Below are 24,966 nucleotides of genomic sequence, written 5' to 3'. Positions count from 1 at the left end.
ATACAATTCAGAGATATGCCAATATATAATATATAAATTTATACGTATGTACGTATAGATATACTCCGTAGACCGACATGTGAACGAAGCAGGAAAGCGAAGATCTACTCATCTACCCATGGACGGATCGATCCTTCTAGATGGAGACCCTGGTCGTGGTAGGCTGCTGCTACGTCGAATTCGAATCCGGCCGTATTTTCCGTGGCACGGCCCAGGTGTCTGTTGGTGCTGGGGCACGCCGCGGCCCGCCCGCGTCTGCCGTTCTGGCTCACTGGCCTTGTTGCGATGCCCAGCCCAGGTGATGATGAACAAGGAAGGATTTCGTTGTTGGTTGGGCCGGCCGGGCTTGTCTTCGGGGCCTGCTCATCTCAAACTAACCCAATCCGTTCCCACAAAGAGGTGGCGTAGCCCAACACAAACATCCTCTGCCCAGGATAGACTCGAGTCGAGATACTCGTCAAATGGCTACTTCTTGTGGTAAATCGGATGTCTAGCTTTTTCTTTTTTTTCTTTTTAATAATACGAACATCCGGCTTCAAGAATTACATCAACTTATTACAATTCATCACACAACCATGTCCAGATCAAATTTACAAGACTCAAAACAAGCTTCTTGCGCTAGAAATTTGCGAACATGGGACTCCAACACATTGAGCCACATTCATACAAGATACAGATAGACCCGTTAATCATCCAACCGAGTGACAACAACATAATCAAGGAGTCAATACTCTAGAGTTCGAAATATACAATTTTCTCTTCTTGTGCACCTCACACGCATTTGTAGATAGATACTTCTTTTGTTCACAGCTATATCAGTGACACTGACACTCACGACACGTCGCGATTCGATCGCGAAAGCCGGTAAAAATCGTATCGCCCCAGCATCTTCACCGTCAGGCAACCATCCCTTATCCTGTTCCTGTTGCTGCTGCACTCGGTGCTCCAGTCCAGTCCACGCCATGGCTTCCCGCGCCACTCTCCTGCCGCTCTTCCTCTTGCTCCTCGCGGCGCCCGCGCTCGCCACCTCCGGCACCATCGTCTTCACCACGCTCGGCCGGAGCCGCTACGCCTTCGACATCTTCGCGCTCCCACTCTCTCCGCTCTCCTCCGCCGCCGCCTCCGCGGAGCTCCGCCTCACCGACGGCGTCTCCGTTAACTACAACGGCAACTTCGCGCCCTCCTCCTCCTCCTCGGAGCCGCCCTCCCTCCTCTTCGTCTCCGAGCGGAACGGCTCACTAAACCTCTACCGCACCCCCGTCCCTCTTTCCGCCTCCGCCGCCCGCCGCCGCGAGGCGCTGGAGGAGGAGGACGACTCGCCGACGCTCACGCCGCTGCTCCCGTGGGACCCCATCGCGCTCAAGGACCGGCCCTCGCTGACCCCCGACGGCGCCCACCTGGTGTACGTCTCCACGGCGGAGCCCGCGGGGTCCCCGCGCCGGAGCTGGGCGGCGGTGTACTCCACGAGCCTAGCGTCCGGGGCCACGCGCCGCCTCACCCCACGCGGCGTCGCCGACTTCAGCCCCGCCGTGTCGCCGTCCGGGGACTGGACCGCCGCCGCGTCGCCCGGCCCTCGCGGGTGGGACGGCGAGGTGGAGGACCTCCGCACCGACATCTACGTCTTCCGGACCTCCGATGGTTCGCGGCGGACGCTGGCCGTCCCGGACGCCGGGTGGCCGACCTGGGCCGACGACAGCACCGTCTTCTTCCACCGCCGGGACGGCGACGGCTGGTACGGCGTGTACCGCGCCAAGCTCTCCTTCACGGACGACGACGACGGCGGGGTGGCCGTCGCTTCCGTCGTCGACCGGATTACCCCGCCGGGGATCCACGCGTTCACCCCCGCCGCGTCGCCCGGCGCGCCGGGGCTCGTGGCCGTGGCCACCAGGCGCCCGGGCTCCGACTACCGCCACATCGAGGTCATCGACGTGTCCGGCGGCGGCGGCGCCAACGCCGCCTACTTCGACGTGACTAGGGCCGTGGCGCCGCGCGCGCACCACTTCAACCCGTTCATCTCGCCCGACGGCGAGCGCGTCGGGTACCACCGGTGCCGGGGCAGCGGGAACGGGGACTCACCGCTGCTGCTGGAGAGCATCAAGAGCCCGGCGCCGGACACGTTCTCGCTCTTCAGGATCGACGGGTCGTTCCCCTCGTTCTCGCACGACGGCAAGAGGATCGCCTTCGTCGGGCTGCCGGGGCTGTTCGTGGTCAACTCCGACGGCTCCGGCGGCCGCCGGCGGGTCTTCTCGGGCAACGCGTTCCCCACGACATGGGATTGGAAGAGGAAAGGTGTCATCTACACCAGCGTCGGGCCAGACTTCGCGAGCGAGAGCACCGAGGTGGACGTTGTCGCCGTGTCCCTTGGCGACGACGACGACCCCAAAGTCTCGATCAAGAAGCTCACCGTGGGCGGCGAGAACAACGCGTTCCCGTCCCCCTCGCCGGACGGCAAGTGGGTGGTGTTCCGGTCCGGGAGGTCCGGGCACAAGAACCTCTACATCATGGACGCGGAGGACGGCGAGGCCAGTGGCATCCGCCGCCTCACCGAGGGTCCCTGGTCCGACACCATGTGCAACTGGTCCCCCGATGGCGAGTGGATCGCGTTCGCCTCCGACCGGCACAACCCGGGCGGCGGCAGCTTCGGCATCTACATGGTGCACCCGAACGGCACCGGCCTGCGGAGGGTGGTGCACAGCACCGACGGCGGCCGCACCAACCACCCCTGGTTCAGCCCGGACTCCAAGACGCTGGTGTTCACGTCGGACTACGCCGCCGTGTCCGCGGAGCCCATCTCAAACCCGCACCACTACCAGCCCTACGGCGAGATCTTCACCGTCAACATCGACGGGTCGGGCATCCGCCGGCTCACGCACAACTCCTTCGAGGACGGGACGCCGTCGTGGACGCCACACTACCTGAAGCCGGAGGACGTCGGCGAGACGCTGCAGGCCTCCGGGACGTGCGCGTTTGAGGATTGCCACTGGCTCAACATTGCTGCCCAGCCAGATGGCCTCATGTGTGGCAAGCACGGCTGATGTAGAATCTGTGATGGGACTCATGTATGTATATATAGCACTATAGCAGCGATCATCCAGTGCAGTGATGCCATCTTGTTTGCTTGCATACTACTGATATGAATAAGGTCATGTACAGTGATGCCAAGTTTAAGGCAAAAATTAAAGAAACTCCACATACTTATGACGATGCTTACATGTACTAATGACAGATTAATTATGCATTTATGCTTAATAGATTTGTCTTGCAGTTTCCAGACGAGCTATGTAATTTATTTTTTTATTAGTTTCTAACAACCCCTCCCGATATCCTTCCGACACATTCGATGTAACACTCAAAAATTTTTAATCTCCAATCTAAACAGAGCCTTAGTTCATGTTTGTAAAGTGCAAGTAACATCTAGGGCACAGAATGGGAAGAACCAGCTGGATTTCATTAAGAAAAAACATAATTGAATCTATTAGATATTGCATAGCTCTAATTTTACAATGATGCACGCAGCACATATATATGATATACCTCACAGTGAAGTAAAAAATCGCTCACTGACGCACCTCTACAGATGATCTAACAAATGACCTCCTCCACCATACCTGGAAAGCTCTGCTGAGATTAGGGCATTCTGTGCCTCTAGATGCAAAGCACTGAAACCATTCAACGAATAAGCTCTGCTGTTGGTGAAGTGGAAGGGTGAGCAGGGCTTGCCCCAGGTTCTCCTCCAGGACTCTCACATCTAGCCCCTTGGAGCACCTCTGGAGCCAGCCGAAGTCCATAAGCATTGGCCTGAACCATCCATGGAATAATTGGCTCCTCGTGTCGCTGGGGCACTGGATTCTTCCTTTCCCCAGAGCAATGAACACACTCGCTGATATCCGGCTAAGCTCGTATCTGAACATCGGCGATGCTTTCTCGTGCATTGTGATGAGTTCGTCTTGGTTAGCCCACATATCAACATATTCTTCTGCCATGTCATTGTTTAAAAGGATGTCAAAGAGCCATTTGAGATTCTCAGTTTGCTTACTGACCCTTTCAATCATAGGCCTGCTATCTGAAGTTGTCATAGCTTGGCCCGCATCCTCGACTGGCTCTGAGTCTTCCATGAAAAGTTCCACTAGTGAACTCAAACAGGAACGACAGATTTGATAAAGGCCCTCTTTGTTTAGCCCAGAGAAGTCCTTATGATAGACTGAGCTTTTGCTTAGCAGACCACTGACCAAAGATTGCATCTCTTTTCTTGCACCATTGTTGGTTCCACTGGTGATAGATTCAACGAGCTGCACTGTCAAGTCCTCTGAGCCGCTCGTGCATTGTTGCTGTAACCTTGCCAGCACATCTTTACATACTGATTCATCAAAAGTGCATCTAGCAAAAACATGTTTCAGCTTCTCTTCCTCATTCTCGTTCCATGGAACTGCTTCGATGTACTTCAAACATGATTCAATTCCTCTGTCAAACATAATAGAGGAGGAAACCTGTAATTCAGAAATCAACAGACACAACAGATACAGTTCAGACTGTGTCAGGAAACAGAAAACATACAAGGAGGATTACAAATATAGAAATAGTGCGTGTGTAGCAATAAAAAAATATATCAGGTTGTCTGTAATTGACATATCAGTGTCTCACTTTCTCAATTAAAAATCAACAAGTCATCTGAGAGACTGTATAAACAGCGCACAGAACTGATGACATGAATTAACAGACCGAACATGTGGCACCAAACAAATGTATTTTGTCCAAAGTATAACTAAAGGCAAAATAATCATTGCGGTGCACATAAATTAACACCCAATTATCAATCATAAAATTCAGAAGAACGAACCCAGGACAATAATAAATTTACTGATTCACAATCACACTTGACACACAGGACAATATGTCCATAACAGCAGCTGCTTAGACTGCAAAATGCACCCTGGAATGATTCATTTTAGAAAAAAAAAATATATATCAAGCTTATATGCTTAAAAAAGCACTACTAATAATGAATATATTTTCCTGGTTGGATTTCTTTCCTAACTGTTTGAGCCTAACTGTTCAATGGGAACAACTTGTGAACTCTTAAGCCACAATCTTCTTTTGCCATTACTTCTAAGAAATACGAGGTTGACAATAAGACCTAAGTAGATCAATGCCATGTCACAGTAATGCATAGGTTACTATTCCCCAAATCTGTGTATGTGTGCCCTAAGCCCTGCTGAACTATTAAGTAAGTTAGAAAAATTGCCAGCAATAATATTATCTGAGGCATTATAGCGCTCAAATGGAACCATAAGTACTTCCCCTTTAAAATGTCGGTTCAAATCCAGCATTTTTAAAAAAAGGTACCTATTAAAGGTGAGTATAACTAATTATGTTGAAGTAATTACATGAAACTGAGTAATTCAACAACCATGATTTCAGCAGACTTAATAAGCATCAGGTTTGTCTTGATTCTGCGTTTCTGTGGCCTTTATGCAGACAGAGAACTTGAGATTTAACCGCTGCGGGGACAGATAAGCAGCAGTGAAGGAAACCAACGGCATCAGGAAGAGAACAGCAGAAGAAGGAGGGTGGCAAAGGAGGAAACCGTTGGCTAGTGTTTGAGATGGATTACCGGAACTGTTTGCCAGATGGAAACAAGTAGTAGTGGCCAATCTGTGATGTCGATGCAATAGCCGACAGGGTCAGTTACTCAAGAACAATACGTAATTGTCTTTTTTTTCCCAATCAAGGCCGGTTAGCATAACCTAAATGGAGTGAGGCCTACATAAAAACGACAGCTTCTTATCTAGCAACTGCATAACATACATCATCATCACCAACTCAACAATGATTTAGACACATCACATCGACAAATTAATTACCTGCGGACTAAAACACCACCTATTGTAGCAACTGCATAACATACATCATCAGCACGAACTCAACGATTTTGACAAGTCAAAACAAACTTATTTATTACCTGCTGACCAAAACACCACCTGCAGAATGTACACTCAGATTTGGTTGCTGTGTTAGTCTAAAATCAAGTGCACCTACACCTGACCTAACGAGGTGCACAGGCTAACTGAATAGGTGAACATGAACATCTAGGCGACAATTATACCTTGAATTCATCGCAACATGATCAGTTGATCAGTCAAATTAAGCTGTGTAATCCTGCAATGTGACTGGCACAACCACTAGTACTACCTCCCTAGCCACTGACACAAATTTTGACCGTACTGTCGGCAGAAACAAACAGAAGGGAAAGGAAACATCTGTCTGACCTCGAGCACAGCAATTGCCCGTGACACGCCGGCCCTGGCGAGCCACCGCATGGCGTCGGGCTCGAACATGAGCTCCACCGCCTCCTTGAACGCCTCCAAGTTGTCAATCCCATCCACGTCGACCCTCCTGTCCCCGACCCCAGAGGCGTCCGGCACCATGCCGGCGAAGAACGCGCTGCTCCCGCACAGCACGGCGGAATCGAGGTCCATGGCGACGCACCGGCCGTCCCTGCCCCTGAGGCACAGCCTCAGATCCAGCGCGTTCCGTTCCCCTTCCCGCTCCCCGTCCTCCTCGTCCTCGTGCTCCCGCACCGCCACGAAAGGCGCGGCCTGCTCCCTCGGCGGCCCCTCCGCGACCGCGGGCGACCCCTCGGAGTCGATCGGGGACACGCGGCCCGGCGAGAGGATCCTGCGCGGGTCGATGAGCCCCGCCAGCTTCGACGACGGCGAGCTGTGGTGCGAGTGCGACGACGGCGCCAGCGGTGACTTGGGCGGCAACGGCGGTGGCAGCTTCGGGACGGCGGCGCCTACCGCGGACGACGCCGGGAGCGCGCGGCGGTGCTCGGGGCTGTCCGGGACGCCCGCGAACGAGCAGCACCAGCCGCGCGGGCGCGCCGCGGCGCGGCGGATGGTGTGGTGCGTCGAGTCCGCCATGTGAGTGGTGGGGCGGGGCACCGAAGGGCGTGCCGGCGGCGCCGAGGCAGGCGAGGATCTCTCGCGCTCCTCCTCTGCTGGGCTGGCGCTAGGGGTTTGGCTCAGCATGGGGCGAAGGCGGCCGTGGCCATGGGAGGGAGCAGGGGGAGGCTTCCACCAGCAGCTAGCTGAGCGAGAGTGCGAGCAGGGTAGCGAGGTGCACGCCACGGCGGGGCGGAGGGAAAAAATAATTGCCGCGGCGTGAAGCGAGGCGGGCCCACGTGGCCCGCGCGGTGGGAGGGCAGGGCCCCACGCGTAAGCGAGGGCGTTGCTGCTGCAGGGGCAGGGCATCGGATGCCCGTTCAGCTAGACAGCCGTGGGGGAATCCTGATCCTCTGCGGCCCGGCCACCGGTTGGACCAGTGCGTGTGCCTGCATCGTCTCATCTTGGGCCTTGTTTACTTCCCAGAAAATTTTGCAAAATTTTTCACATTCCCCGTCACATCGAATCTTTAGACGTATGTATGGAGTATTAAATATAGACGAAAATAAAAACTAATTACACAGTTTGGTCGAAATTGACGAGACAAATCTTTTGAGCCTAGTTAGTCCATAATTGGATAATATTTGTCAAATACAAACGAAAGTGCTACAGTGTCGATTTCCCAAAAATTTTCGGAACTAAACAAGGCCATGTTTCGAGCAAGTGCAGTGCAGTGCAGTATAAACCTGGGTTAGTTAGAAATTTATTTGGAATCCAAATCTTGGCACAAATTCAAATATTCAGAACAGGTGCGCAATGGATTATATATACAATAAATAAACGACTTCAAAGGTAAACAAGAATAGTTTATTCTAGAGAGTCTGTTTGTTTCAGCTTATTTGTGGAATCTGTCACTTATTCAACGGTGTTTTTCTTTTATAATAAATTAACAAACAACACTTTTAATCATGACTTTTAAACGAACAATGCCCAGTCTTAAAAAAGGAGTATTCACCCAACGAATTGAATGGGCCGCGTTTGTCGGCGGGCCTCAAATGCATTAACGCATACTACGTGCGTGCGTGCAGGTCACACGGGAGGGACGAGACAAGACTCACAAGAGCAGATCGCAGGGTTTCTGGTCCCTGGTCCTGGTCCTGCACTCTGCTGGCTGCTGATCCACGCTGCCGGCGGTTGCGACGAGTAACGACGGGAACGCCTCAGGCAACCAATAAAAGTTGGCACCAGCATGCTGTACATTACAGTGCTGCTAGGAGACAATTGACAAAGCGATTACCCTTTTCATCGAAGTGAAACTACTCTCGTATAGTTGCAGCGAACAAGTACTGTAGCAACGAGAGCCTAGCGCTGGCTGAAAACGCCAGAGATTGGAAAGGCTTCTTGTTCACTGTTCAGCTACATGGGACAGGTGATAGCGCTGACACTCCAATGCTTAGTTTAGATAGTGGTATGGTAAAACGGCAACAACAAAAAAAAAACGCCCGTGAGAGTGAACAAAACGGCAAAAATTGGCTTCGCCCGGGTTCGAACCGGAGACCTTCAGTGTGTTAGACTGACGTGATAACCAACTACACCACGAAACCTTCGCGTTTCAGAATGTTCATAAACACTATATAACGATTGTTTTCCTTTATTCCATCGGGTCAACAGAGTAGCCAAATTACGCAGATGCACATGTGCCAACCCATGTAATGCATCATCGTTACGTCTTAGAAATTTTGCACAAGCCTCCTTGCTCACGCAGCGAAGCGCGTGCAATAGTACATACATAACCCAGCGCACAAAACTACATGTATTCATTCAGGACTAATTCAAAACTGCACTGCCAAAGTCTCGAATCTACTCCCTCTGTCCCATAATATGTGACGTTCTAAGGCCTTGTTTAGTTCCGAAAAGTAAAAACTTTTCGGAACTGTAGCACTTTCGTTTGTTTGTGACAAATATTATTCAATCATAGACTAACTAGGATAAAAAGATTCGTCTCGTGATTTTCAGCTAAACTGTGTAATTAGTTTTTGTTTTCGTCTATATTTAATGTTTCATGCATGTGCCACAAGATTCGATGTGACGGGGAATTTTGAAAACTTTTTGGTTTTCAGGGTGAACTAAACAAGGCCTAAGATTGGAACCTGTAACCAAGGCAGGAGGTAAAAGACTCTGTTATTCCTATAAAGCAATCATCACGGTTGTTGAAAACTTGAAATGACGTGCGCATTCATTGCTCTCTTTGCTCTGCTCAGTGCCTGGATGAGCACTCCTGCACCTGCACCATCCAACGCTAGACTTGTTTTTTTTTTCATTTTTCTATTCAAAAAGTGATAAGACACGGATGACTAATGTCCGACTGAGCTAGAGTAGAATGCTATAACGTCAATAATTTTGGGACAACATTTGAATCCTAGAAAGTCAATAATTTTGGAATGGAGGGAGTATGCTTTATAAGTGTTGCTCTTTTTTTTCTTTAATTAATTATTTCCTTCGTTTATGCAACCTGCCCTGCCGAGTCAATCTGCCACAATATTCAGCTAGTTTAAACAAATCTTGCTTCGTAACTATATCTACTAGTTTAAATTTAAATCAATTCTCCTACCTCGATCTACCTACGAGTACAGTAGTACAAATTAATCTTGCTACCTAACGACTTGACATCTTTGGTGCTGTTGAATTGAACTTGAATCCCGGCCACGCTCTAGTGGCACTTGATCACCTTGTCCAGCACCACGACGCCGCTGGTCCCTGCAGGCGCCACCGGCAGCCTGAGCGGGCAGGTCACGGCGATCTTGTACCTGCCGACATGGACAGGTCTGTACGTGAGCTCCCCGGAGAGCTTCAGCTCTAACGACTCCAGCTGCCCTGCCGTGGTCTCCTTCACCAGCTCTGCCACGCCGTCGCTCCCCAGCAGCGCCGCGGCCGTCCTCTCGCCGACGGCGGCCAGCCGAATCTCGTCGCTCTCCTCGGGCTTAACCGAGCTCCCCGCCGCCGCCAGCCGCGCGCCGTCGAAGCGTCGCCCCGCGAAGCAGATGTGGACGTCGAGCGGCGCGGCGTGCTCGGCGCGCATGGCCCAGTTGGGGTTGTGCACGGAGACGGTGAGCGACAGGTCGTACGCCAGCGCCGTGCCGGCGAGGCCGAAGCGGCGGACGGTCGCGTCCTTCACGGTGACACGCACCGGGTAGCGGACGCCGTAGGCCAAAACCAGGATCACCATGACGAGCAGGATGAGTTGCACGGTGCAGGTGCAGCAGAGCGTGCGAGTGCTGTATCTTTTGTTGTCTCCCTCGTCCAGCATCATCTTTTTGTAGATCGATCGAGCACCGAATCTTCTCTCGCTTTTTTTTTCTCTCTCTCTCTTTTAATAAGAAGAAGAACAGTTGATGATTGATGCTAGCTCGAGGATATGATTCCCTTCTTTTAGTAGCCTGCCTGCCGCTTGCGTTCTTTTCCAACTCGATGGGACTCAAATCTGGACCGCAAACAAGTTTGTTATCATCAAGATATGTACCGAGTTCGTTGGCGTGCGTGTATTGCGGATCATTGAATTTTTGTATATATATTGGATATATATACAAATATTTTACCCTTTCTATATAAAATGTAAAGTTGTACTTTATTCTGTATTATCTAATGGGCAACGGATCGTGTGCAAACCAAGCTTTTCGTGTAAACATGTAAACTAGCGACGTGGACTCTAGGATCGTGATCTGATGGCTGCTGAGAGAGGTGGAAAATATTTGCACTTAAACGCCCCAGCATCCCACCTTTTCGTTGTTTTTTTTCACGTGACCCCCTCCTCCGTTTGTCCGTCAGCACGCCGTCACGATCGCCTCGGAGCCGGCGGCCTGCGTCACGATCGCGATGAATTTGGTGGACACAGCCCCGTGTCGTCGTCGTAGCTGAACTCCACCTCCGCCGCGTCCAGACTGCACCTCGCGGGCCTCCGCGAGCGGTACGCGCCGAACCGGCCGTAGCCGCGGACCCTGAGCGCGACGACGACGCCCGCGCCGCCGCCGCCGCGGACCTCGCACTGCTCCACCGCCTCGGAGCCGGCGGCCTGCGTCACGATCGCCTCGGAGCCGGCGGCCTGCGTCACGATCGGAGCCGGCGGCCTGCGTGAGACCCTCCAAGCCGGCGAGGCCTGCGACGTCGTCGCTGGAGCCACAGGGGTACGGTACTAGTAAAAAATTGATGCATGCGATGGTACGGTACTAGTAAAAAATTGATTCACATTGGCATCACCTTCAATCAAATACGTATATGCATATAATACTACCTCTGACATTAGTGTTTTCTTTTTTTTCCTCACAGTGCATATGATGAAAACTTGCAGGTCATACTGTGACGATGGAGCCCAGTCCGGCAGCGTCCACCGTGGAGACGAAGGACCCACGTCCGATGGCCGTCACGATGCCCACGAACTCCACTCCGATGGTGCTCACGAACTCCGCCCTAATGCTGAGCACGGGCTCGCCTCCGTCGTTGGCCACGAACGCCGCCGCAATGCTGCCTATGATCACAGGAACACACGGCTGAAGGGTCGAGATGGCGGACTAGAGGGGGTGAATAGTCCTTTCTAAAACTTATCGCGTCGGCTAACCGAAATAAGTGCGGAATTAAAACTATCGGTCTAACTAAGACTACACCCCTCTATCTAAGTTCTCTAGCACCTTGTAAAAGATCCTAAACAAGCAAACAAGGTGCTACCTTAGCAAGAGCTCACCTAACCAATTCTAGGAGCAAGGTCACACAAACCTATGCCACTAGTACTTTGCAAGACGGGAGAGCTCCTACACAACTAGTAAGCAAAAGCACAAAGCTCCTAAGCTCACTAGCAAAGCTCAATAACAAGGCAACTAATACCAAATTAGAGAGCGCAAAATACTTGGCTACACAAACTAAGCAATGTGACTAACAAGGTTACACAAACCAAATTAGTCACGCAAGGGAAGTACTTCTAGCTACACAAGCAAGAAGGTAACTAGCAAGCTACACAAGCTAACTAGTTACAAGAGCAACTACACAAGCACAAATATATGAAAGTAAATACAAGCTTGTGTTAGGGACTTGCAAACCAACGGGAAGAACAAAGTTGACACGATGATTTTCTCCCGAGGTTCACTTGGTTGCCACCAAGCTACGTCCCCGTTGTGTCGACCAACACTTGGTGGTTCGGCGGCTAAGAGGTGTTACACGAACCTCGTCCCCACTAGGACACCGCAAGAACCTACCCACAAGTGAGGTAGCTCAATGACACACACGATCCAATAGAGTTGCTCTTCGCGATCCCCGCGGGGTGAGCACCGTACCCCTCACAATCTCTTCTCCGGAGCACCGCACAATCTCCTTGCGTGCTTCGACGGAGTCACAAGCCACCAAGCCGTCTAGGAGGTGGCAACCTCCAAGAGTAACAAGCACTACCGGCTTGCAACACGAACACCTAGTGCCACTCGATGCAATCTCTCAATGCAACGCACTAGAATCGCTCACTCACACAATCGGATGAATACTATCAAGCATATGTGAGTTAGAGGCTTTACTAGCACTCCCCAAGCATGGACACTAAGTCCCAAGGGTGCTCAGCACCAGCCAAGGCTGGCCACAACTTCTATTTATAGCCCCAAGGGCTAAACTAGCCGTTGCCCCTTCACTGGGCAAAACACGTGGGCACCGGACGCTCACAGGGAGCCACCGGACGCTCAACACCCAGCGTCCGGTGCTCAGCTAACCGCCACGTGTCACTAGCCGTTTGAACTCGACCGTTGCCGCCAACGGCTACTGCGCACGCGCGCCTGCACAGCACCACCGGACGCTCTGCAAGTCCACACCGGACGGTCCGGTGCTCACCGGACTCGTGCGCAGAGAGGGTGTCAAACTCGCGACCTCACCGGACGCTGGGCACCGGACGGTCCGGTGCTCACCGGACTCGTGCGCAGAGAGGGTTGCAAAAACCCCTCACACCGGACGCTTACCACCGGACGCTCTCAGAGTGCGTCCGGTGCTTAACCCTAGCAGGGTCAAGCACACCGGACGCTGAGGCCAGCGTCCGGTGCTTCCGCACTCAGCGTCCGGTGAGTGTTTCTCAGAGAGAAAACACTCCCGCGACTTCACCAAAATTTTCCACCGGCGCAATAGAAAATATACTCTTATTTTTCTCAACCCTAGGAACTCCACCTCCTTTGTAAATGTGCCAACACCACCAAGTGTACACCACCATGTGCAAGTGTGTTAGCATTTTCACAAACATTTTCCCAAAGGAGTTAGCCTCTCAAACTTGCCATGCCACTCGATCCTAAAACGTATGCAAAGTTAGATCGCTCAAGTGGCACTAGATGACCGATATGCAAACAAGTTTGCCCCTCTTGATAGTACGGCAATCTATCCTAAATCCGGTCATAAACTTCTCTACACACCTATGACCGGTGAAAAGGAAAAGCCCTAGGTTATACCTTTGCCTTGCGCTTTCCATTCCAACTCCTCCAATGTTGATGCAACACATGCACCAACCAATCACCAAATGATATGATCCACTTCATATCATCACGTGACAGTATTGGTTCATCGATCTTGACCTCACTTGCTATTCACCGTTGCCTCGGTCCATCGGCGCCAAGTCTTGCTCAAGCTTCACCGTCACACGCGGTCCCTCGCTTCAAAGCCTCCGACTTGCCCTTCACTCTTGCAACCGGTCCATCAAGCCAAGCCTCATCTTGATCTTCTCCACCTTGGTCACATGACTCCATGTCATGTTTCATATGCAATGAGCTCCTCCATCATCACATCATCACCTGTGGACTAATCTCCTGTGTATCTCACATAAACACTATTAGTCCACCTAAGTTGTCACTCAATTACCAAAACCAAACAAGGACCTTTCAACGGCCCTGATGCAGGTTTGTTTTTTCTACAAAACTTTCATCTTTACTATCACTTTGACTACGCTCATTGGTAATGTCGTCGTTAACATGCAGTCCTGTCCATCATGGATGTCGATGCTGGAGTTGTAGCCCATGTTGAGGAACCAAGCACACCACGGACAACATCTTCTCCTAATATAGCAGATAAGTGCAAAGCAAATAAAAAGCCTGTGGTGGGAATGACGTTTGATACACTTGATGATGCGGAGAATTTTTACAAAGCCTATGCACATGATGCTGGTTTCTCTGTTCGTGTTGGTGCACATAAGAAGGAAAATGAGGTTATAATTTACCAATGGTTTTTGTGCTCAAGGGAAGGGTATAGGAAGCAGAGCGTACAGGAAGTTACTGAACAGTCCGGGAAAAAAAGGAAGACATCTAATGTGATGGACACCCGATGTGGTTGTGCGGCACGTATTGTTGTGAAGCTTGACAGTGAGAAGAAGTATGAAATATTGTCATTTGTTGAGGAGCACAATCATGGATTCGTGTCGCCAGATAAGAGGCACCTGCTAAGATCCAACCGTCGAGTTAGTGGGAGGGCAAAGAGTACTTTGTTCAACTGTCATAAGGCTAGTATTGGCACATCACAGGCATTTCGACTTCTCCAAGTCACTGACGGTGGATTTCAGCATGTTGGTTGCACGCTGAGGGATTTCAAGAACTATTATCGTGACTTGAGGACCAAAATCAAAGATGCTGATGCACAAATGTTTGTGCATCAACTTGAGAGAAAGAAGGAAGCAAATCCTGCCTTCTTTTATGAGTTTATGGTGGATGAAGAAGGACGACTTGTGCGTGTCTTTTGGGCAGATGCCACATGTAGAAAAAATTGTAGTGTTTTTGGTGATGTGCTTTCGGTAGACTCTACATATACTACCAACCAATATGATATGAAGTTTGTGCCATTCACTGGGGTCAACCATCACTGGCAAAGTGTTTTCCTTGGGGCAGCGTTTCTGGCTGATGAAAAGATCGACTCGTTAGAGGCGAAAAGCAAAATGAGATACCACCAATTTATTTTATAAAAAGGTGGGATATGAGGTGTAAAAGGTGAGTTTACAGAGCTGTTTTCTTTTATATAGACGGACTGTTTTTATATGTGCAATATTTCTGATTGGTTTTTTATTTCATAGAGAAGTGACATTTGATGAGGAAGGTAACCTACTGGATGAAAAGGCTAAAGATCCTGTGGAGGAAGCAATGGCGAGAAAAATTTCAGATTCACGTAACAAGTTTGAAGAGCTAATCCAGATGGCCAAGAACTCTGAACAAGGAATGGAATTTTTATATTCTAGCTTATCAAACCTTGTACAACCTCTTCAAAATATCGTTCCTGCTGCTACAGCCAGTAAACAAGATGAGTTCGAATCGTTCCTTGGTGGTAAAATTCCACAAGAAGTTGAGATATATCCACCAAATGATATCAACTCCAGAGGGCGAAGCAAAAGAATCAAGAAGGGCAAGGAACAGAAGGCGCCCAGAAAACAGATGTGTGGAAAATGCAAGCAATTAGTGGCTCATGACGCACGTAATTGCCCGCTCAATGGTGTGAAAAATGCAAGCAATTAGTGAGCTCTGAATATTTCTCGGTTCATTTTGTTAAGACATGGAAGGTTTATGTTACTGGATATTTTTAAACATGTCGTTTATACTTTGTCTTGTGTCCTCTGAATATTTCATTGCAATCTGATTATTTCTTTATGTCAACGTCAAAATGGTGTCATCATGTTCTCCAATTTGTTAATTCTGTAAATATGTACAGCTGTTCTGTAAACATGTACACTATGTCAAAGTCTTGGAAAAAGGAGATACATATGAGGTTGGTATTGGCTGATATATAACTGTAGTTGCACTTCTTTATATTCATTGTATTTAGCAACCATGGATATCATTAATGCAGATTATCGAGCGTAGCTTACCAAAGAAGCAAATAGTAAAGGAACCTTCTGTAATTGTGAAAGAAGAGTCTGAAAATACTTACAAACTATGGCAGTCTCTTGCTACCAAAAGCATCCCAAAGCATCACAGGAATTTTACTGCTTTGATGAAGAAACGACAAGTAGATGCGAAACGCTTCTCTGACAGTTGTCAACGAGAGGTATTGTGCCCATTTTATTGTTGGCTACAGCGTACAATTCTCATGTGCTCTTGTTTACAGTCTTAATGTATGTCTGAAATATCCAGTTAAAGCTCAAAGTAAGCAGGTCACTGAAACTGATGAGGTGTGCTGCAATACGTACAAGGAAGTTGGCCAGGGATATGCTGATATTTTGGAAACGTGTAGACAAAGAGCAGGTTTTCTTTTTGCCCTTACACTCTGCTGAGGCTTATTTTAAATTTATACCTTTTTTGATTTCTCAGTCCTCTTCCACTCCTCTTGCATATATCCCATTTGTTTGGTTCAGTTTAGCACATGACTGCTTTCCCTTTAGCTGTCTCCAAAACAAGACACCTAAGATTATGACACTCAATTCTTTTCCGTCTGCATCAGTATGAGTTGAGGAAAAAAGAGGAAAGAGAAGCTGCTGAAGCTTTGAAACGTGAGGAGGAGCTACGTGAAAAGAAAAGACAGCAACAGTGGCTGCGGCCGGGGCGGTGGAGCAGTGCGAGGTCCGCGGCGGCGGCGGCGCGGGCGTCGTCGTCGCGCTCAGGGTCCGCGGCTGCGGCCGGTTCGGCGCGTACTGCTCGCGGAGGCCCGCGAGGTGCAGTCTGGACGCGGCGGAGGTGGAGTTCAGCTACGACGACGACACGGGGCTGTGTCCACCAAATTCATCGCGATCGTGACGCAGGCCGCCGGCTCCGAGGCGATCGTGACGGCGTGCTGACGGACAAACTGAGGAGGGGGTCACGTGAAAAAAAACAACGAAAAGGTGGGATGCTGGGGCCGTTTAAGTGCAAATATTTCCCACCTCTCTTAGCAGCCATCAGATCACGATCCTAGAGTCCACGTCGCTAGTTTACATGTTTACACGGAAAGCTTGGTTTGCACACGATCCGTTGCCTATATAATGACCACCATAAACATCCATAATAATATAAGTTAATATTGACAATAATCTGGAAAAATGTTCTATTAAGTCTGTATTTATTGAATTAAAATACAACCTCATTTAATATATATTTTTCTTCCGTTGTAAAGCACATAAATCATGACTTTAATTTCACAATTTAATATCGAGCTCGGTAACATCCTTTAATTATCTCCACTATAATTGAAAACTTCTTGGGCCGTTAGACCACACAAACTCACCCTCCAACAAACTCACCCCACCGCAGCCCACTAATCCAGCCCACTCAGAGTGTCTCCAATAGTTTAGTATTTTTTGTTTGTCATTTGTTGTAGTTTGCCAACTCCCAAAACAATATGTCAAGTGAAAAAAAAGGTCATATCCAAATGTTTGGCACAATTGACTTGGCAAAAACTAAAATTGTGGACCCAACCGTATTTGTCGCGACTTTTCTTCCACGCCGTATCTGGTCCCGCGCTTTTGGTCGCGCGTGTTTCTTCTTCGCGGCATTTTCTCGTTGCCGCGCCGCCAGTTCACGAGCATCCAGGTCGCCGCCGTTTCCTGGTACCTGTATCCGAGACGTTGCAGGTCGTCATCGAGGCATTCCTGCCATAAAGTCCTTCCTGTCATAGAGTCCTTCGTCCTGCTACCGTCGACTGCAGGTCGTCATCGATCTCCAAGGTTCGTCTCCACTGCAGATCTCCCTTGCGGCATAGAATGGCGGCGCGGAGGAGGAAGTTTCTGTCGCGACAAAGTACCAGACGGACTATATATGGCGCAAAGAGTCCCCCCTTCGTAGGAGTAGCGCACGATCGGCGTTTGCCAAGCGGCCCGCGGCCTTACATTTATGCCAAGTTCCCTCCCGCAATTGCCAAGTTGCCCAAATTGCAAAACACAAATGAAAAACTGTTGGATACGTACAAGCAGAGCACGTACAAGCAGGACACCGCCAAGAGCACATACGTGACGCCGGTGCCGCCATGTACTCCTGTCCTCCACAACGACACGACGGACAGCGGGGAGACGGACTTTCGCATCGGCAGTGATTTTGTGATTCATACAGAAGAGCGTACAAATGGTAAAAATTTCAATGCTTCTGCAGATTATTTTTGGCTTTTGATCTTTAGTGTAGCCTGTAGGTTACGTTTTACTATCGTGCAGGCAATTTTTTTATCTTCCTCTGAATAATGCAAGCAGTAATTAATGGTACAAGTATGCGCCGATCATTATAGTGCTTAGGTGTTGTCCCTGCTGCATGTCATAAATTAAACCATCTAATCGTCTTGCTTAGGTCCCTGACGCCAGTAGCAGTATTCTGATCTCAACATGCATGGTCCTGTAGTGTATGCATATACATCTGAATGGTTCCATGGTTTCAGATATTTTATAAGAGTTGGATCATGAATCATTTAACATGGATTCTGAATGGTTCCATAGTTTTAGATATTTTACATCTAAAATATTATTAATATTTTACAAGAGGAAAAAGAGTTGGATTATGAATCATTTAATATGGGTATTCGGATGCTCGTGAACAACCAAGGCATGATGTTGAGGGAACAAAAATACCACATCATGGATCTTAAATTTGTTGTAGGTTGTTATATATAAATCATTATAAAATAGTATAATTCATCAAAGATTGTTAATTTCTACAAATTTAACAGGAAATAATTAGGTTTGGATGAGATCCACGATGTTGTGGATCGGTTAGCAAAGTATATCAAGAAAAATTGAAAAAATTACTTGAGTGTTGGCCTGGCATGCAATATCACATAAATGATTGTAGCAATGTAAGTTAAGTTTTATTTACTATATACTTTGTTTAATTAATTTTTTGTACTTACCAATCAAATATTCTCTTTATGTGTCTTAGATTCTACTACCATATTATCGGGACAGACTGTATATTTTATTTATATTGTTTTAGTCAAGATATGGCATGTACAACTTTCCAAGTTATTACTAGAATGTTCATGCTCGCCATAGGACTATCAAAATCAAAGAGGAACCAACGTAGATATCTTGCATGTGTAACAAAGGTTACATCAAACCATAAAGACTGGTAATCACATGTCATTTGGTTCAACTTTATTGTAGTTGTAACAAATATTTCAGTTTTGTACGCCAAATAAACAATCTTATACAGGAACTTGGGAGGTTTTCTTGTATACAATTTTATGAAGCTGTGGGATGGTGTAAGATTGCCGCCGATCAATAATGTAAGCACATGCACTCTCCACTATATTTGCATCAATACACAATTAAATATCGATATAATATTATCCGTCATTCACAGCTATCAAGATCACTGAGTACGGAGTTCTTGGCTGACATTTTGGCGAGTCGTGAAAACGAGTGCTACGACAACGTCCCTGAAGATATCCAATATATGATTAAAAAGTTAGGAAAAATATAAAGATATTTTTATGTACTGATGATTCACAAAATGTATATAGATTCAAAAACAATTGTCCAAAATTAAAACTTTAAAAAAATATTATGATTTATATAGCGTTTCCTAAAAAGAACCGTGACGTTAGCACGGGCATTATACTAGTAATATCTAATTCAAGGCGCAAGAAGTTAGTTGCTAATATGGGGGCCTATTTCGATTTTCCACATTGAACTAGATTGGAGAATATATTCTTGTGTATAAGATTTAGAAGTCATTTTTTATAAAATTTTGGTTACACATTGAGAATATAAATCATTAATAATTTTTAAATTGTTGAGTTTGTAAGTGTGAATACATTTGATTTTTAAAAAATACTTTGATAAAAATATACATATATTATTTTTTCTAAAATTTTTTATTAAACTAAGAAGTCAAAATTGTATTTTCAAGAGCGTGTCGCTGTTTTAAAGGGCTTTCAAATCCTATATGGAGGGAATAGGTTTTAGCCATTTTATTCGTTTGAAAATTAGCTAATCTAGGTTCTCATAACTTTAAGTTTTGTTCATAAACGAAACTGAACAGATAAATAATCTTTAACTATTATTTATAGAAATCAGAGACATCCGATGGAACATTGATTAGGGAAGAATTAGGAACAATGACGATCACGGGTGGTTTATGACCGAGTGCCGATGACCGTTGCCGTTCGCTAATATTATCAGCTGCAGCGGTGTTTTTCTCTCACAATAATCAACTAATCAACCAAAAGTAATGTTTTAGCTATGACTTTTCAGACAAGCTATGCGCAGATAACAAGCTGATCACTCAGTAGCCAATGGTAAAACCCAAATATTTTCAAGAAATAACCGTTCCTGCTTCTAGTGACAGAATTCATAATATCATAGGGCAAACACCATGAAACAACATAACAATAACCACCATGGCTCAATCAAACAGGGAACCAAAACAAGTAGGCTTGTAGTCGACAACAGTTCAATAAGATAGATAGTCGCGTTACAGCATTAGAGCTAGCTGCAAACATCGTTCACGAATCAACAACCATCAGGCAAAAACTTAAACATGATATAGTCTGGCAACAGAGAGTTCTATATCCTTGCAGACAAACTAGACATAAGCAAAACTCCAAGCACATTCTGAGGATTTATGCGGCAGCAGCCTGGGCAGCGGCATCCCGCTTCCTTTGTTCCTCGATGATGCTTAGCTTGATACCCTTGCCCTTGGGCAGGCTCACCCACGGCTTGTTGCCCTTGCCAATAGTGAACACATTACCCATACGGGTGGCAAACTGGTGGCCCAGAGAGTCCTCGACGTGGATGGTCTCAAAGCTGCCCTTATGCTTCTCCCTGTTCTTGATAACACCAACACGCCCAGTGTTCCTACCACCAGTCACCATGACAACATTGCCAACATCAAACTTGATGAAGTCCACAATCTTGTTGGTCTCCAAATCAATCTTGATGGTGTCATTGGCCTTGATGAGCGGGTCAGGGTAGCGGATGGTGCGGCCATCATAGGTGTTCAGGTACGGGATGCCCTTCTGGCCAAACTGAACAGACCTAACCTTGCAGAGCTTGAACTGCACACAGATCAATGAAATAGTATCAGCATTTGATCTTATAATAACATACATGTATTATGAAATGGAATGGGAATTTTTGGCAATATCAACAGATGGCCAAATTGACAAACCACATGTATTAAAATCCTACAAATTGCAGCACAGATATTTCCAAAGCAATACATACATGTATACAGCAGATATAGGCCATATAGCAAGGACATGAAACAAAGATCCAATTACAAACTTCCAATTACGTAAAACGTAAAACCCAAATCTAACAAGATCATTGTCAACTAGAACAATGGGGAAAGTTTACACACGAGAATCAGTCTAACCTTAGCATCCTCATCCCTGATTGGGTGAAGACGGAAGCGGCCCTTGGTGTCATACAGCAGCCTGTAGTTCTCGTTGGTCTTGGGGATGGAAATGACATCTGCCAAAAACGATGTCACAAATCATCAACCAAATAAGCTTAGTAGTACAACTCTAAGTATTAGAGAGATGATGGCATACCCATGAACCCAGCAGGGTAGGTCTTGTCAGTCCTGACCTTGCCATCCACAAGTACATGGCGTTGCATCAGGATAGAAATGACCTCACGGTATGTCAGAGCATACTTGAGCCTGTTCCTGATGATGAGGATCAGAGGCAGGCACTCTCTGGACTTATGAGGACCAGAAGATGGCTTGGGGGCCTACAGAAAAAGACCAACCTGAAACATCAGACAAATGGACAACTAGAGAACAATGAAGGTGTCAAAACTACAAAAGTTTGTTTACTTACAAAAGCTCCGCCAAGCTTGTCCAGCATCCAATGCTTGGGCGCATTGAGCCTCTTGAGATGCTTCTTCAATCCCCTAGCCTGGAATGCAAAACAATAAAGATCAGAAAAGCACAACATATTCTAGTAAAGTGCTGTCATATGCAACACATCCTGATTTCATCAGTTGTTAAAATAAGAACAAGGTTAGAGATTAACTGGATGATTACATTTCAAACAACGGTCAGTGTCACAATTTCAGTAAGTAATCAACTAATGTCCACTGCTTATTATTTATAGATATAACAGATCATCGCAATACAAACTTACAAACTCATTCGTAGCAATAATAATTCCATTCCTATATACATCCTAAAAACCTCATGCTTACACTCCAGATTAAATTGCCAATGACCACAAGCCCTCCAACTAATCTATGTCATAAGCCTCGTCCCATCCCACATTACTGGATCCCGGAATCTGACACTGCACCTCAAGTTCAAATACAGGCTTCAAACTGGAAAGTGATGTATAATCTATCGATTTTCTACTGAGACTGAACCCTATAAGGATCTAGTTGCCAACACGTGCGTCCTCGATCCGGCATGGCTTGGTCCGGATTATCGAGGAATGGATCGGCGAGCGGTGATTGGCTGGCGGGATGTACTAAGCGCAGCAAGTACTGACGAGGCAAAACAAACAGCCAAAATCTAGAGCTAGCCAAATGCGCCAGCCAACCGTGAATCACGCCTCTACGCGCAAAAAGGAAACCCTAACGGTGATAGAAGAGATAGAGACACCTACAGCGGGGGAAGAACAGAGGAGCTCGAGGCACCTACAGCGGCGGCTCTATGCCTGGACCAAACAAAAAAGGCTCGCGGCGACCCAGATCTACACGAAAGCGTGCGCGCGCAAAGGAGCGGAGAGGAACGGAGAAGTGGCGGCGCTCACCATGGTTACAAGCTCGGGGTGGGAAGCCGCTCCTCGGCGCCGCCTGCTGCTGCTCCTCCTCCTCCTCCTGCGCCTTCCAGTCCGCCGCCGCCGCCGGGATAACGAGAGCGAGGACTAAGGTTGGAAGGGTATATATATACATACTGGGGTAGGGTTTTAGTTTGCGGGATTCACCGATTTGCCCCCCTGATGGGCCTTTTGGGCCTAGGCTCTGTAGTGCGGTGGCAGCAGGCCTACGTTCTAAATTGGGCCCGACATTCACTGGCCAGCGACGATGATTTTTTTAAAAAAAAAATAACCCTTTGAGAATAGAGATGGAAACATCCCCGAAGTTTTGTATGTGATGGCCATTGCCACACAACTTTGATGTACCATAGCAAGTTTACCTTGCATTTTATATACCGTTACCTACAGGCATATTAATTTGATGGCTCACATACTTGGTTCATTGGGTTTGAGATGTATTTTTGAATAATTATTCTTTCGTTGATATTATAGCATATTAAATTGGAATTATTGCATCTTCTTAGAGCATCTTCAAGGGCTTTGCAAATAAACTTTGCATTGCCCTATTTGCAAAAAAGAGTAGAAAATACCCCTCCAATGGTTTTGCAAATAAGGTTTGTAATTTGGTTAACTTTGCAAATAGAGGTTGAGGCTTTGCATATATGCAAACCTTCCCACCACTTTGCATCTACAATTTCGGTCTTCCACATCGAACTCCATCCCCCCGACGTACGCGGCCACGTCTGGACAACGTACGCGGCCACAACGCGGGAACGGAGGTGGACCTTCCCTCGCGGGGACCTTCCCTCGGAGGAGGACGGAGGTGGACAGAGTCGAACTGACGCGAACGACGAACGCGGCCTAGGCTAGGCGGCGACTGGCGCGAAGACCTGGGTTGGGCGGCAACTGACGGCGACCTGGCCTGGGCGGCGACTGACACGCACGACGTACGTCAAAATGGCGCGAAGAGAAACAAACGCGCGGGCGCGATCGGTGAAAAAAAATTCGGGGGTAGGGTCCACACTTTGGGTTTACCAAGTCTAAATGCAAAGTTCCTTAGAGTTGGACTATTTTTAGACTTTGCAAATGAGTTTGGGACTTTGCAAACAACACCAAATACAAAATTCATTTGCAAAGTCTCTTGGAGATGCTCTTAGCTTGGAGCAGATGCCAAACGTTTTCCCACCATTTCCGTGATCATATGTCAGTCGCTAAGTTTGACCCATTAGTTGACGGGCCCTTACTCGTCATACTCTTAGCGTCACATGGCAAGAGCCAACTACAAGACCACGTTTACTTGCTTCGTCTCGGGGCAAGTTGTTTGGTGCTTTAAGGCCTTGTTTAATTGTGAAAACCAAAAAAATTTCAAGATTTCCCGTCACATTAATTTTTTCGACACATACATGAAACATTAAATATAGACGAAAATAAAAACTAATTGCATAGTTTACTTGTAAATCGCGAGCCGAATCTTTTGATCCTACTTAGTCTATAATTGGACAATATTTACCACAAACAAAGGAAAGTACTACAGTATCAAAATCCAAAATATTTTCGCATCTAAACAAGGCCTAAGTGCCCCCCCAACCCCCGATGTTGGATTTCAAGCGCTTATGGGCTTAGATCTTTCCATGGAAAATAAAGTTGTTGCTAAGGCTGTAAGCAAGCATCCCCTGGGTTACTAATACACCGCTAGTTGTATGCTCCACTGCTCGCTCTCTAGTTGACATTAAAACAAAGTTCATGTTGCTTCTCTTAGCTCTCCTCAATGGCAACCTTTGTTGTCGGCAATATCTCAGCAAAGTACCTTGTTGGATGACTCTTCTTTCAGGAACCAGTGCGCTCATCGAAGAATTATTGGCGGGCGACGAGTTTGAACCTCATATTGCCAATAATTCCTCGATGACGCAATGACATATGACTGTAGCCATGGTTGTTCCCGCTAGAATGGTCTTTAATGTTTTTAACGCACCTTTGCTAATCATCTTCATTGTTGTTAGGCAAGGATAGATCTAGCATGGGGGCTAGGGGCTCAAGTCCCTCTGTACCTCACGGCCAATGGAGCCCTCAAAAGCCCCCCGCCCCACATACACCACTATCATTGTCGCAATTTGTATTGGACCCTATTTGGCGGGGCCTCTCCAGCGGCTTCAAGAATTATTTGAACTTGTTTTGTGCCAAACGGGGTAAAATAAAACGGTTGTACTGATGAAGTCACTAAAAACGTGCTCTCACAAAACTTTGGGGTGGAAAGGAACAAAAAAATAGTGGCTTCTCGCGACTTCACCTCATCCTACATGGCATCACATCATGTGAGGAGCATATTTTAAAGAACTTTATATGTGGAGCTATTTTGCCAAACGATTTATCGAAATGACTCCCGCTCCACCGATAGAGTTGTTCATAAAGCTAAAGCCCCAACACGACTTCATTGGTGAAGTGGAGCCAT

General features: G+C 47.4%; 4 protein-coding genes and 1 non-coding gene across 5 annotated transcripts; 1 reads left to right on the top strand and 4 right to left on the bottom strand.

Moving 5' to 3' along the window:
• LOC8079653 (protein TolB) lies at positions 675 to 3,249 on the top strand. The gene has a single exon (XM_002466080.2). It carries the CDS (start codon positions 963 to 965, stop codon positions 3,033 to 3,035), a length of 2,073 nt encoding a protein of 690 aa, XP_002466125.1. The 5' UTR covers positions 675 to 962; the 3' UTR covers positions 3,036 to 3,249.
• LOC8079652 (BTB/POZ domain-containing protein At2g13690) lies at positions 3,428 to 7,124 on the bottom strand. The gene is made up of 2 exons (XM_002463510.2): positions 6,267 to 7,124; positions 3,428 to 4,487 (listed from the first exon to the last, which is right to left on the bottom strand). The coding sequence occupies exons 1-2, from the start codon at positions 7,026 to 7,028 to the stop codon at positions 3,558 to 3,560; spliced, it is 1,692 nt and encodes a 563-aa protein (XP_002463555.1). The 5' UTR covers positions 7,029 to 7,124; the 3' UTR covers positions 3,428 to 3,557.
• On the bottom strand, positions 8,412 to 8,485 carry TRNAV-AAC. The gene has a single exon. It is a non-coding gene; the product is annotated as a tRNA-Val (tRNA).
• LOC8079651 lies at positions 9,592 to 10,191 on the bottom strand. Its single transcript, XM_002463509.1, has one exon. The coding sequence runs from the start codon at positions 10,189 to 10,191 to the stop codon at positions 9,592 to 9,594; it is 600 nt and encodes a 199-aa protein (XP_002463554.1).
• On the bottom strand, positions 20,146 to 22,635 carry LOC8079649 (40S ribosomal protein S4). Its single transcript, XM_002463507.2, has 5 exons — positions 22,512 to 22,635; positions 21,585 to 21,662; positions 21,315 to 21,495; positions 21,137 to 21,234; positions 20,146 to 20,816 (listed from the first exon to the last, which is right to left on the bottom strand). Exons 1-5 carry the CDS (start codon positions 22,512 to 22,514, stop codon positions 20,382 to 20,384), a joined length of 795 nt encoding a protein of 264 aa, XP_002463552.1. The 5' UTR covers positions 22,515 to 22,635; the 3' UTR covers positions 20,146 to 20,381.

The sequence above is a fragment of the Sorghum bicolor genome, chromosome 1 (assembly GCF_000003195.3).
Source record: "Sorghum bicolor cultivar BTx623 chromosome 1, Sorghum_bicolor_NCBIv3, whole genome shotgun sequence".
NCBI lineage: Eukaryota > Viridiplantae > Streptophyta > Magnoliopsida > Poales > Poaceae > Sorghum > Sorghum bicolor.
The sequence above is the reverse complement of the archived record's forward strand: the minus strand, read 5'-3'. Positions and strand labels throughout refer to the sequence as shown.